This window comes from Amphiprion ocellaris, chromosome 24 (assembly GCF_022539595.1).
Source record: "Amphiprion ocellaris isolate individual 3 ecotype Okinawa chromosome 24, ASM2253959v1, whole genome shotgun sequence".
In the NCBI taxonomy this organism is placed as follows: domain Eukaryota; kingdom Metazoa; phylum Chordata; class Actinopteri; family Pomacentridae; genus Amphiprion; species Amphiprion ocellaris.
In genome coordinates, this window is record NC_072789.1 from 20,849,563 (window position 1) to 20,862,661 (window position 13,099).

Consider the following 13,099-nt stretch of genomic DNA (forward strand, 5'->3'; position numbering starts at 1 on the left):
ATCCCCAAACCCAACCTGCTGATTCGAAAAGTATGTTGTCTTTTAAAAATCACCAAAATTACACCATTTATCATAGATAGAAACTGTAGAAACAGAAATAGTCATCAGATGTTCAACTTTCAAATGGTCCTAGAACGACTCAACTGTGATGCAACGCTGAGGAAATGATACAAATTTGAAGTCACTGAAGTCTACTTCTCTAATTATTCTACATATCTCATTTAAAAATTTGTGTTTGCACTAAAAAGATTCTGTAAAAATAAATAAATAAAATTTTGCGTTCCATGGTGCAACTTTTAAACCATCAGTGAGTTGCTGCAACAAACAGTCATATGACAAAAATTTTGAGTTTTCTTTTTTACTCCAGATAGGACATGAGTATGAAAATAACAACAACAAAAAACTTTGTTAAATTGCATACAAGAGGATTTGATTATTCTCTACCTCTGGTCATGCTTGTGTTGTTTCCATGCAGGTGCAGGACTTTAGATTGCAGTGAAAATTGAGCCCACAGTGAGTAAAAAGCCTAGTTCAGTGTTAAAATACTTACAAGTCTGAAGTCCAGCCAATGATTGTAAATTAATCTGATTACACAAGTTTTCAAGAAATTTTCCAAGACAAATTAGCAGCTTGTCACCTCCACACAGTGGTCAGTGTAAGGGTTTTCTATTTTGACTTCAGCTTCAAGAAAACATGGATGTACTATATTGAGATAAATGCCATTGCCAATGAAAAACTGTCTGTAGATGCTTACTAATAGCCAGGCTGCAGTCGTGGAAGCTGTGGCTGGGATAACACTGGCAGCCCCACTCTGTGCACTCTCCGTTTCCATTGCAAAAGTTGGGGCAGCGAAGCACCATCACCACTTCCCCAGACGCTCCCGGTGGATTGGCCCCCTCCAAAGCTCTCTGGGTCCGGTTCTCCAGGAGCCTCCTCTCGCACTCGTTCTCCAGGTATGGCAGCAGCGCCTCCTCCCAGCCCAGGTCGTCTTTGAGCTGCAGGTCCAAGATGCAGAGATCCACAGCCTCATCCAGTCGCCGTCCCAGCAGCCCCCGGCACACTGCGCCAACAGTGGAGTTGGCCAGAGCTAACTGACATACTTCTAGTGCTTTGGCCGAGGTCAGGCCGCTCGGTGTGGGCCATTGAGGTTGCACCTCTGGTCGAGCCTCCGCCAAGTGATCCTCAGGGAAAAAGTAGGCAAGGCTCTCCAGATCCACCTGGCTGAGACTCTGCGCTGTGAAGACGGGCTGGAACTCAAATGACGCCTGCCTCTTCGCCCGGTCAACGGAGAGCAAAAGATCCTCTCTAAACTCACCGGCCAGTTCAAGATCACCATCGCTGCTTTGACTGTTCTCAGCATGAAACCAAAGGTGCCTCCTCTCCAGAGGATGAGCGCTGAAGACGGACATGTCCAGGATGCTTTCCTCTTTTTCTGGGCTCTTGATGTATTCCACTGTTGTGTCCATAGAAGGGAACACAGATGTGTAATCCACATTATCGTATGCTATGCAGTCGGAGTGAGCGGAAGGATTGTACGAGTTTGTAATTCTTCTGCCGGCATGTTGAGAAGTGCTGTACTCTTTTTGGCACTGACAGAAGGGCTTCCTGACATCCTGCGTCGACCCAGGAGGCGTTTTGTCAAATAGACTTTCACCGGCTGCTATCCTAAAGAAAGGAAAAACACAGAAACAAATGACTTTTTGTAGACTCATGAATTAGGTCCTAAGCAAAGTGAATTTTTCAAATTTAAATTGCTGCCACAGACTGACCTCCACTCCTCTATGAAGCGATGCAGGTCATCAGGGCCATAGGAGCCACCATCAGACTTGTGGAAGTCATTGTTGCCGTTACGGTCGAAGGTCCCGCAAAGTCCTCGAGTGTTGCCGTAGTCAACGCTGGGCGCTCGAACAGATAGGCTCATTCCCCAGTCGCCAACATCGGCCCGAACAAAGGCCCCAGAGGGAAACATCAACTACAAGAAGGAAATCATATCCAATAGGTAACTAATACTAAATCCCCAAGCAGTGGAAGTAAACAAGTCAAGATCTTTCACAGCTCAGTAGGTGTCCGTTCAAACAAGATTCAGGGAATATATTGCAGCACTGTCTCAGATTTTGTTCAGACTTCATAAATGGGCTCAAAAACTAAGTTCTCTAGAACATTTTGGCAGAATTTTGAGAATTTCTTGTTTTTTATACTTGAATATTGTGAAATTTTTAAATAAATGTCAACTGGACAGTCAAAATTAAGGGGTTATTATCTCCAGAAATCAAACTCCCACAGTTAAGAAACTTAGTAAATAGAACATATTTACAACAAAATTGTTTCCTGCACATCTAAATAATTGAATGTCTCCAGTAGTGTACAGATTTTTAAATACTGGTGCTTGAAAATAGAAAACAGTGCAATTTTCCAACAGTGGCGGTACTGGGAGCCAGAGAAAGTTCCTGTAGTAGTGTATGTATGGATGTATTCTCATTTCCTACTAAAATGCACTCTTTGGTTGATATTACACAAACTTTTATGTCACGATATACAGACTTTTTTTTATCCTACAAATGAGTCCACATCAACTGTTTCGTCAAAAAAGCAATCACCTGAAACCGTGCCTTGCTATACTTGTCAAACGTCAAATCCTACTGACGTTTGAGGTCTCAAACGTTTGTAAAATATCGACCAAAGACTGTATTTTTAGTAGGAAATATGGAATCTCATATATATATATATATATATATATATATATATATATATATATATATATATATATATATATATATATATATATATATATATATATATATACACACTTTGAGGAACTTTCAGAGGCCACAATACCACTCATGTTTGGAAGTTCTTTGTTGTTCTTTGCTCTTTGTTCCATTTTAGGAATTTGGACTCTGCTGGAGACATTTAATCATTTGGATCTGCTTGAAACTATTTTGTCTGTGTTCTCAGCAAATTTCACATCTGTAGAAGTTACATTTCTGGAAATACTGACCAATTAAAATGCCTTCCCAGGTGAGACGTTTCTTTGAAGCTGAAAATGCAAAATTTCCAGGTCTATGAACACAAAATTTAGCCAAAACATTTTACAGGCGTTAGTTTTAAGTCCCAAATAACTCTGAGACATTAGAGCAATACTCCAACAGCATGGAACAATTTTCCACATCAGTAAGCACCAGTGTCAAAATGTTCGGATACCTACGGTGACCTTCTTCCCCTGGTGGGACTCCAGCACTCTGACCCGACTGCCCTCGCTTTCTCCCAGGGTCTTCAGGGTCAGCTGAGGCCTGGTTTCCTGTGGTTGACCGTTGCACATATCAAATACTGCGACATCATTCCCTTCTCGCACTGCGACGCCACAGTTGCAGGCGACAGAGTAGTGCCGGCTGCCGCAGTCCCACTGCCGAGAATGGACCTCAAACTGTCTGGAAAGACTCTGGTAGAGGACGAAGGTGCCCGTCTGTTGGTTCTCATAGCGCCTGCAGGATTAATTATTGTAAAAACAGCGTTGCAAATGGATTCAAACGACCATTTGACGAATGCCGACAACTGATTAGGGGGTGAAATACCTGCCGTCCAGTGTAATGACATGTGGGTCTGTCAAGGAGTAGCAGATGGAAGTGGGAACGTCCTGGACGACGACCTGGAGGCGAAGGTCAGGAGAACAAAGATTAGGGGGGCTTCACCCTTTGACCCGAGGACCTCGAGCTTTGATGTTTTCTCCAAACACAGATGGGAACAAACCCCTCAGAGACACAATGTCTGCAGGGCTGACATCATGTCTTACATAACGTAACGGCTCGTATGGACGCAGCTAATGACCTCTTGGGGAGGCGCTCTTTAAACATCACGTCTAACCATCAAACAAGTGCACGTTTGGCCCTAAAACCCAGCGGCCGCTCCAGTTTCATAAAGAACTGTATAATTGTGTTTATATATCAACAGTATAATGGAGAAACCTGTAATTGGAGCCAATGCTCTTTTATTAAAGTAATACTTAGAATATTACATCACACTGCTGATGCCCTCTTCAGAAATTTTGATTTTAAATCTTGTTGGACATCCTCTAGAAGTACAGGAACCCATGTGAGGACTGAGCCCTGTGCACCCCAAAACCCTAACATCAAGAATCCATGATGCCACTTTTATCTGAGTCATTCTATGAAAACTCAATCAGTGTCTCCCACCTGACTCCATCAGAATCAGCTGCTTTTTCATGTAAAATAACTTTAGTATATTAATATAATTTTACCTTCATTCTGTGAGTCTTGTCAGAGTTAGAGGCCCTGGAAGTACACAGGGATAGGATGAAATGTCTTGCTTTTTTGAACCCTCGCAACTTCAAAAGTACAATAGATAGACACATGAAATTTTCAGGGCTGAAAAACACATGTGATTTCAGTTTAAAAAACTGCAACCAAATCTATTTCAAATCCATTCCAACCTAAAGCCAGAATAAGACTAATGTTCAGCATTATTTTTATGTAACCGTCTTTGAGCATCAATATCATAGTTTCAGTAACAAAGCTGCACCAGTTTAATGTCTAAGATATAGAGTATCAAAAACAAGCATTGGTACTCTGGATCTGTTTTCTGATAATTCGCTGGAGAAAAACTTAACCAGTGCATGATGTTGATGCTCAAAGTATTGTGTTGAACAAAAACAAGCTTTTGGCTTTGGGCTGTGACACCTGGAGTGGATATACATTTGGTTAGAGTTTCTAAAAGAGTAAAACAGATGTCTGTCTCTTACATCTGAAGTTTTAAGGGGTCGAAATTGTTGGAAAAAGTAATGTGAAATACAGTGCAAAATTTCTGCCCATCCCTATGCACTTTGAGGGCCTGTAACTCTGAAAATATTTACAGTATGAAGGTAAATTATTGCACATAAAAAGGTCCTGCTGAACTTTTTTAGGATTTGGTTGATCTTATATGGATTGATCCATCTATTTATGATCCTGGAGAAGTTCTAAAAGCTTTCAAAGGGCCATTGGAGAATCTCCACAATTTCTTCCAACAGTTTCTCTTACAAAAAATCCTCTTCAGGTTCATATGGAGCTGCACATGCCACATTTAACTTTCATGCCTCAGATTCCAGTTTTCCCTGAAGCCTCCTCAGGGCTTCCATGATCCCCATGAAGGGTCACCTGAACCTCCTGGAGTTATGATCCTCCAGAAGGTCTTGAGGTCACCTGGTTATTGACCTGGCCCTTTATCAGATCTGATATTTAGCATTTTTTTCGATTATCATACTGTTATTTTTAACTGATTTCTGTGAGGTCCTGAAGATTAAAAGTTAAACTTTGTTTTAATCCAATGTAAATAAAGAGAGGACAAGATAAAATTAGATCAGGATGCATCATTGCCCCGAAAGTGAAATTTGCTTTGAGCAGTAGTGCACATTTTACAGCTTGGTGCATTAAAAACCACACGATAATAAAAGAAAATAAATGCACAATTCTGCAGAGAATAAAACTATGCATAAATGAAACCATTTGTTAAAGACATTACTATCTAAAGCATACGTTTACATCCACAGATATGTGCAAACATGTACCTATTGCTCTAGTTTTTTGGACTTCGTGTAAAAGAGGACTAGACAGATTAAATGCTTTTCCAGAAAAAAAAACAAGAATTTGGATTGAGCTGTTGTAACAGAATGAAAGACTGATTCAAATAGTTGGTTTTATATTTGCCAAATCATTCAGAATTCAGGAAATGTGTTGCTGCACTGTCTCAGATTTTGTTTACAAAGTTTACTTATTTGTTATTTGTGACCCAAAGCTAAGTTGTCTAAAATATTTTTGGCTGCACTTTGAGAATTTCTGATGTTTTCAGAGTTGGTAATTCTTGCATTTTCACTCTTTAAAAAAAAGTCTTACCTTGGATGCAATTTTAAGGGTTCAATATCTCCAGAAATACAACTCAGAGGCATGGAATTTGATGAGTCTCCAGCAGATCCAAATGATTCAATGGCTAAAGTAGAGGTAATTATTTTAAAAAATATTGGCCCCTAGAAATGAGAAGAAAGCTCCTGTTGATGTTTCACCAACTTTTGAGGCCTCTAATATCAATAGAATTTGATATATGGCCAAATGGTGACGTGGATTTATTTGTAGGACTACTGAAACTGGTGTGCATACGAGTCTGTATATTGTCACAATGTCAGCCAAAGTGTGTATTTTTATTGGAACTATATATACAGTCATATGTATATACACTTACAGGAAATTTTCTAGGGCCACAATATCACCGTAATTTGAATATTTTTCACTTTTTCTATTTTCAAGGGACAATTATTAAAAACATTTGGAGCCAGTGAACTGTTTGGATCTTCTGGAAACAGTTATATCTGTCTCCTCACCAAAATTTAAGTTGGTGTAAGTTCAGGTTTAAATTTCTGGAGATATTGAACCCTTAAAATGGTTTCCAAAATAAGATACTATTTTGAGGATGAAACTAAAAAAACAGTTCTGAAAAAGTAAAATTTTCAAAATTCAGCCAAAATAATTGACAGAACTTGGTTTTAGGTTTCAAATAACAAATAAGTAAACTCTGAAATAACAGACTGCAGGTTCTGTAACATCTATCTGAAGGTTCACAGTCTGAAAATAGAATGTGTATAGGGTCATTTGGGATGTTCTGTGCGTGTCTGACAACAGTTTTGTCAAACATGTATAGACAAAGAATTGTTGTGTTGGAGTTTGACACCAAGATGTTAATTTTACTGCAAATATGTGTCAGTTATCTGGTATCCTTAAATACTTGTCAATACTGACTCTTAAAGAACTATATTAGTTGACCCCTAATATGGTCCAGTAACGCCTGTTTGAAGGATCCCTTCCTGACCACTGAAAACCATCTTAAAACCCCCCAAGGATGACTTTCAAGTCTTTTTTAAGCACCTTAAGGATCTTTCAAACTAGATCTCCAGATCCCTGGAAACTCTACATGGACTCATCGTTCATATAAATTTGATACAACTTGTTTCCATAAATGGTACTCGACTCACTTTTAGCGATGTTGGGATGTAGCTCCTCCACAGTCTCGGTGCACCAGGTCCGGGTGAAGCGCCGATCAGGCTCGGTCGGTTTCCGTCACGCGTGAAATCCGTCACAGCGGTGACCAAGAACTTGGCCCGACCACAGCCGCCGTCACTGCAGGTGTTGGGCTGCAGCTCCACCCGGCAGGCCGACAGCGCCACATTTGAGACTTCGTGTTCGAGACTGTCTGAGGGTGTCGACACAGCAGCAAGTTAGTGTGAACAGACGGCAAGCAGCTGCCCGCGGGAGTGTAATAATGTCTTCCTCAGCTGGCTTTGATGTACAGTTTGAGTAGAATAACTGAAGAAGAGCAGGAAAGGGGAAGTTTAAGTTAACAGAGGAGGATTTCTAGACCCTTTAATCAACTTTAATAACCTAACGAGCTCCTTGTTTAGAGCATCTTTGTTTTTACTGAAGAGCCCGGACCCCACTGAGAGTTCAAAAGTTATGTTTTGGCTCCAATTTCATCCACTGAGACATTAAAGTTTAGGGTGTAATCAAGCTTATAATGGGTGTTTTCTGCATAAAACAGCCTCTTCATCATCGACTGGAGTCTCCCATTGAAGATGCTCGTTATAGTGTTTGCATCTTCCAATGTTGAAAGCAGAAACTACAAATCCTAACAACTACAAGTGCCAGTTTTTGTAATGTGTTTTGGTTATATTTTTGAAAATAATTATCCATTTAGGAGAATATTAACGCGGTATACCCCTAAGCCAGGTTTAAAAAGCATGTTCTCTTTTTTAAAAAAATGTCTAAAATGACATGATTTATCAGAGCAAGAAACTGTAAAAACAACAATAATTGGGTTTTTTACTTTCCAATGGTCCCTGAGCAAATTTTTGTTGGAAAAAATCAACAAAGCTGACCTTAAAATTATGAATTTTCATCAAATGCTACTAATTTTATGTGTCTTACTCAGAAATGTGCCAAAAATAAAGCATTTGCACCAGATCCCGTAAAACAAAGAGAGTTTTTTCAGCTGAACTGCAGAACATGTTTATAACAAAGCAGCACAAGTATGGAAACAAATTAAAAGACTGAGATGAAAATCTAACAGCATTTATCAATACTGGTAAAAAATAAAAATAAAAAAAGGTAAACAGAGGAGCGAGTTGCAGGAAGACACAGTCAGCATGATGAAACATCTTTTCTAGCGTTGACGTGCAGATTTGCGTGAAACTGCACGGTTTGTGGAGGTTGCAAAAAAGTTTATAGAATAAAATACCTAAAGCGTGTGGAGCTCCTTTTTTTCCCCCCAGTATTGGTAACACCTGTGGACACCTGGAAAAATGTTTAACACGATTCCAGGTTTTTCTGATTTTCATTTTTTTCTTTTTTTTTTATGATTCACGGCGCTATAACCGTTTCATTCTGCACAGAAGACATTTTTGAGTTCCGTCTACCTCCAGCTACGGTTGTGCTGTTTGCATAGAGGTGCAGGACTTTATATTACAGTTAAAAATGTGAAGGGTGAAGGTTAAGGCGTAAAGATCAGCAAGTTTGGTCAGCTGTGGCTCCATCTCACTGCCAAATTAGGATTTTGTGTCTCCAAACAGCTTAACAAGATGATTAACTTGCAGTATACTCAAACTTTAAGCTTCATTGTGTTCCTATGGGTGAGAAAATGTGACGAAAAGGCCAATATCTGTTGTTTTCCTACAGGTCTGACCTGGATCGTGGACACTCAGAGCCAGAGGGACTCCACACTGGTGGTCGTGGCCGAAGCAGGGGATGGGCACAGTGCTGTGGACGGTCACCTCATGCTCTTTACTGTTCTCTGCCATGTGGAGTGAATCTGGAGAAAACTGAGGAGACACACAGGCTCTAGGTTTGCTTTCTTATCTCTACTCGCAGAACTGTACCGTGATTCTCAAATATTTATTCTTCTGGTGTAAGATGGAGAATATTTACCTTCAGTCCAGCGTAGAAACTCTCGCTTTCTTTTGGAGGAGATCTGGCGTGGCTGTAGTTGGCTCTGAAAGTCGACACGCTGCAGGAGAACTGTAGAAAAAAGATCATCATGCAGGAAAATCTTAATTGTGAGTGCATAAGAGAGGTTAAAAATGAAAATATAACAGAGATTGATGCCTTGAAACATAAACCTGCAAATCACACCAACCAAAAAATGTGCTTGTAAGTGGAACAACATTTATATTTTTCCTTAATATGTGCCTTAACATTTAGAAGCAGGGCTACTTTCTGGAACAAAATCCCTTTTAAGTTCTTCAGAATCTTAAATGGCCCGTTCTTGATTACATTTCCAAGTGAAAGAGTGCCTCCACAGTGTCCGACTGACACTGTATTTGTGATTCATCAAAACATTTAGCTCTCAGAGCAGCGCCGCTCTGGTCCACAGCTCCAACAGCACTAACATTTAACTCGCTCTCAGGGTTTAAAAAGCTGTGGATGACCTGTGAGCCTTCCCAGCTGCTGCATCAACATGTGTTAAAGAAGAGCCTCGTGAGCGAGCTCAGTCCTCTGCAACACGTTCCAGACCCGACTAATACAAGCCTGGTGTCCAAATAAGGCAGCCACAGCTGTATGAGGACGAATCACCCCGGTTTCAAATAGCATCACGCTGAAAAATCTAATAACTTTGTGTTTCCCAGCAAGAAATAATTTCTCCAGGAAATGAGCTCCGTCAGCAACCGCCGTGTTCTGGCTGCTTGGAAATGAGGCTGTGCAGCAGCAGAGTGTTGACATGCTGGAGAGATGAAGGTTACTCATAGCAGTTATTACTCTCAGTGCAGCTACAGCTATAAAGGACTGTTGAAAGCAACTGCATCAACAAACCGTCTCTTGTTGCTCAGTGAAGATGTTGTCACTGTTAGCTGGCCTTTTCTATCAACCATTGGATTTCTTACTTGTTGCCCAGCTGCTCAGATTTAGTTTTATGAGCTTGGTGACCATAAACATCATCAATTCTTCTGCTTGTTGGTCAACAGCACAAAGCAGTCTTCAAGCCACAGCTAAATGTGAAGCAACAACGTCCAAGCAGAAATCTATATGGTGAAAATTTTAAATTTCGTTGGAGATTTTAATAGTGCAATAAGGCATGCCTGCATATTTTGGTTTGTGAATTAGCCATTTGAATGTGCAGCAGTTGTTCCCAGCACTATTTTGTAGGGGCACCATCCCTACATCCTGGGCTTACCACCATCCAAGTTAACTGTGATTGGTTCAAAGAAATACGAGTGCCCCAACGAAATAGTGATGGGTGCAATTCTTTTGGTAGAACATTTGCATGCAGGGAGGTAGGAATTGTCATTCAAATGGTAAATTAACACAAAAAATAAGCAGGTTTTCCTTACTGAATAATCTAAACCTTCAGCAGAACTTGAAATTTTCAACACTTAAGTTGCTGTTTTGAGGTTGCCGTTTCCTGTTGCGAAGAGAGTTTTGAAAATATTACAGGAGAAAGTCTTGTACGCAAAGTCTACATCCAATGACTCAGATGAGTATCACTGTAGACATTACAAGATGTCAGGTAAAGGAAGAGAATACAAATCCAGGCAGGCAGGACAGTTTCCAGCGGATGGCAGCTCAATAGTAGCTCAAACTGGGAAATTAAAAAAACTAAATTGCCATTTGCCCTCTTTCACTGTGTTTCTGACTGTTGACTTCGAAAGTGATGCTTCCAACTTCAAGATATTTCAGTTCTTTTGAGGCTTCTTCACCATAATTGAAAAGGTTTTTTTATTCCTGTGGGAACAGCAGTAGCGTTCATGCATGAAGGTCGAAGATACAACCTATTGCGCTTTTTAAAACATAGTCCTTCAGGCAGACTTGTAGTATAATAACATCTATGCAACCATCTGTGTGTGCATCCACAAGGAGGTATAATCAGGGTTTTTTAATCTTGCAACTTTCTGTCGCAACATGGATTCAAAGCCAAACAGTGGAAGTGATGTGGATGCATTAACGCTAGACCAAAATTCGCAGCTGTAGAAATGATAGAGGCCACATGATTAGTCAGAAAATGCACGTTAGCTTGTATATTCTTGCGGATGTGGAGGAATTTTCCAGCCTCAAATTGTGATACAGATTGAGTTTCTTGCTGCATTCCTAAAATGTGGACTTTCTGGCTCCAAGAAACCGACAAGATGGCATCCCGTTCTTTTGTGTCCTTGAGAAAGAGCAGCTCCTCCACTGTGCAATGCGGGGCTGTAGAGATTTCATCACAACAAACAGCTTTTTTGTATGTAAATGCATCTGTGCATGTAAAGACGGCTTCCCTAGAACTCACTGTGGAGGTTTGAATGAACTTTGGTTTAAATGGAACCCATGTGCAGCCGGGCTTCTCCAACCTGCATCTGATTTAACTTCCCCACCCTCCTCTTCCCTTCTCTTAACTGGATATGACACAGATTGCCTCTCTGTCTTTGCTTTGCGAGGCTGAACCCAGGCAAAAAGAGGTCAGCGTGATCCATGGCTTACGCTGCCCGCTCGAGGGGGTCAAAACCCTCCACATGTGCTCCCAGAAACTTTCAGCACGGTCTGGCGGGAATTACCGTCTCTCCGAGCCTGAAGTGGACGCCATCCATCTCCACCAGGGAGAAGGGCTTCAGCGTGGATTCCTGCCTGATCTCGGCCTTCATGCTGTGGCCGATGTGTCTGGCCCAAACCACCTGGAAGCCCAGCGTCTGACTCCACGGCGGTGGGATGAAGGAGCACCTCAGGTGGACGCTGTGGCCAATGAGCTCTGGAGTGATGACTGGCCGGGAGGGCAGCGACGGGACAGCAGCTAAGAAACACAGGATTAGGAAATTGTTGCAGTAATGCTGATTAGATTTTACCAGTAAATAAAGTATTTTTAGATGTAATATTAATTAAATTAAACTGCCATAACTTGTTATTGATCACCAGCAGTAGTTGTATTGATAAATACTGGCACATATTACTTTCCGAGTCGTTCTTCCTCAGTAGATATCAACGGTTCAACGGCCACCTCTTCGAGCCAGGATAAACATTGTGGTTTGAAATGAAAGCAAATATTTTGAGAGTTTCATACCTTTGCATCGACCGTTTACCTCCACCTCTCCTGGTGGGCAGAGTCTGGGTCCCAAATCTGGAGCAACTGAAACAAAACATACCCAATTATTTGGCCAAAAAACCCCACAATTTATGTTTAATTTAAGAAAAACAAATGATATTTGAATTTTACTTCTTACATCTGCATCAAATCTGAAGTCTTTAAGGCCCCATTTGGTGAAAATCCATTTTTTTTGTGTTCTATAAACTTGGAAGTGTAAAATAAAAGCTGTAAGGAATAATTAGATGCTTAATACTGCTGTTCCTCCAGCTCTCCAACAAATAGAAGGCCTCCAAGTTTTACAAGCTGCCCCCATATTGCCCACTGCTTCTGAGATGAGCCATTCAAAATGAGAAACTGTTTACTTTCTAGAGCTGCCTCGTGTAAAGCTAACTAAATGTTCTGCTGTTGGCTGCAAGGATGAACACAAGAGTCTTCATACACTTCTGGGATATGAGGACTAAAGATCCAGTGGATTGCTTTCATTTTTGAAGACATGTTAACAGAAAAACAGGGAATTCCTTACTGGTAAGGGTAACGTTACCGCTGGCTTTGCCCACAGGTCAGCACAATGAGGAACTTGTAATGCTAAGGGACATTCAGAGATGGTGGAAACCAAATGACATAGACTGGGTGGGTTACTGCATTTTAATGTCACCTGAGAGTTAGCTGCTGTTTACATCTGTTAGCTTCTCTCCTGCTCTCTGTGCTCACTTAAACTGCATTTTAATACAGCCAAATTCCCAATAAAACTGCTCTCATTTCCACATTGTTCTGCTTCTGTTGTCAGACAGCAGAACAAATACGAATTAGGAGCCTATTAAGACTTCATGTTAGCAAGCTGCTGCTCTGCACTGCAAAATTCCTGATTTTACAACTCATTTTTTGACAAAATCACCAAGCACATGAGTTAAAAACAACGGCTGGGATGTAGATTAGATTTAATTTTCATGTCAAATGATGCTCAGAGAGAAAGTTGGAAAAGGACGGAAAGGCCTGGTCTTGAACGCTAATTTGC

At 40.8% G+C, this 13,099-nt stretch overlaps 1 protein-coding gene and 1 long non-coding RNA gene across 3 annotated transcripts in view; one reads left to right on the forward strand and one right to left on the reverse strand.

Annotated features, from left to right (window-relative positions):
- Nucleotides 1–13,099, reverse strand: part of si:ch211-246m6.5 (von Willebrand factor D and EGF domain-containing protein) — a 46,651-nt gene that overhangs the window by 23,247 nt on the left and 10,305 nt on the right. For both annotated transcript variants that reach the window (XM_035941715.2, XM_023295648.3), the window contains exons 4-12: nucleotides 12,061–12,126; nucleotides 11,561–11,793; nucleotides 8,961–9,050; nucleotides 8,719–8,854; nucleotides 7,016–7,233; nucleotides 3,573–3,646; nucleotides 3,206–3,482; nucleotides 1,770–1,972; nucleotides 755–1,665 (exon numbers count right to left, since the gene is read on the reverse strand). In XM_035941715.2, the coding sequence (XP_035797608.2) occupies nucleotides 755–1,665; nucleotides 1,770–1,972; nucleotides 3,206–3,482; nucleotides 3,573–3,646; nucleotides 7,016–7,233; nucleotides 8,719–8,854; nucleotides 8,961–9,050; nucleotides 11,561–11,793; nucleotides 12,061–12,126 (2,208 nt within the window). The remainder of the gene's footprint in view (nucleotides 1–754; nucleotides 1,666–1,769; nucleotides 1,973–3,205; nucleotides 3,483–3,572; nucleotides 3,647–7,015; nucleotides 7,234–8,718; nucleotides 8,855–8,960; nucleotides 9,051–11,560; nucleotides 11,794–12,060; nucleotides 12,127–13,099) is intronic.
- Nucleotides 1–13,099, forward strand: part of LOC118469282 (uncharacterized) — a 34,347-nt gene that overhangs the window by 12,403 nt on the left and 8,845 nt on the right. The window contains exon 7 of the long non-coding RNA XR_008600702.1: nucleotides 8,712–8,877. This is a non-coding gene — a long non-coding RNA (uncharacterized LOC118469282). The remainder of the gene's footprint in view (nucleotides 1–8,711; nucleotides 8,878–13,099) is intronic.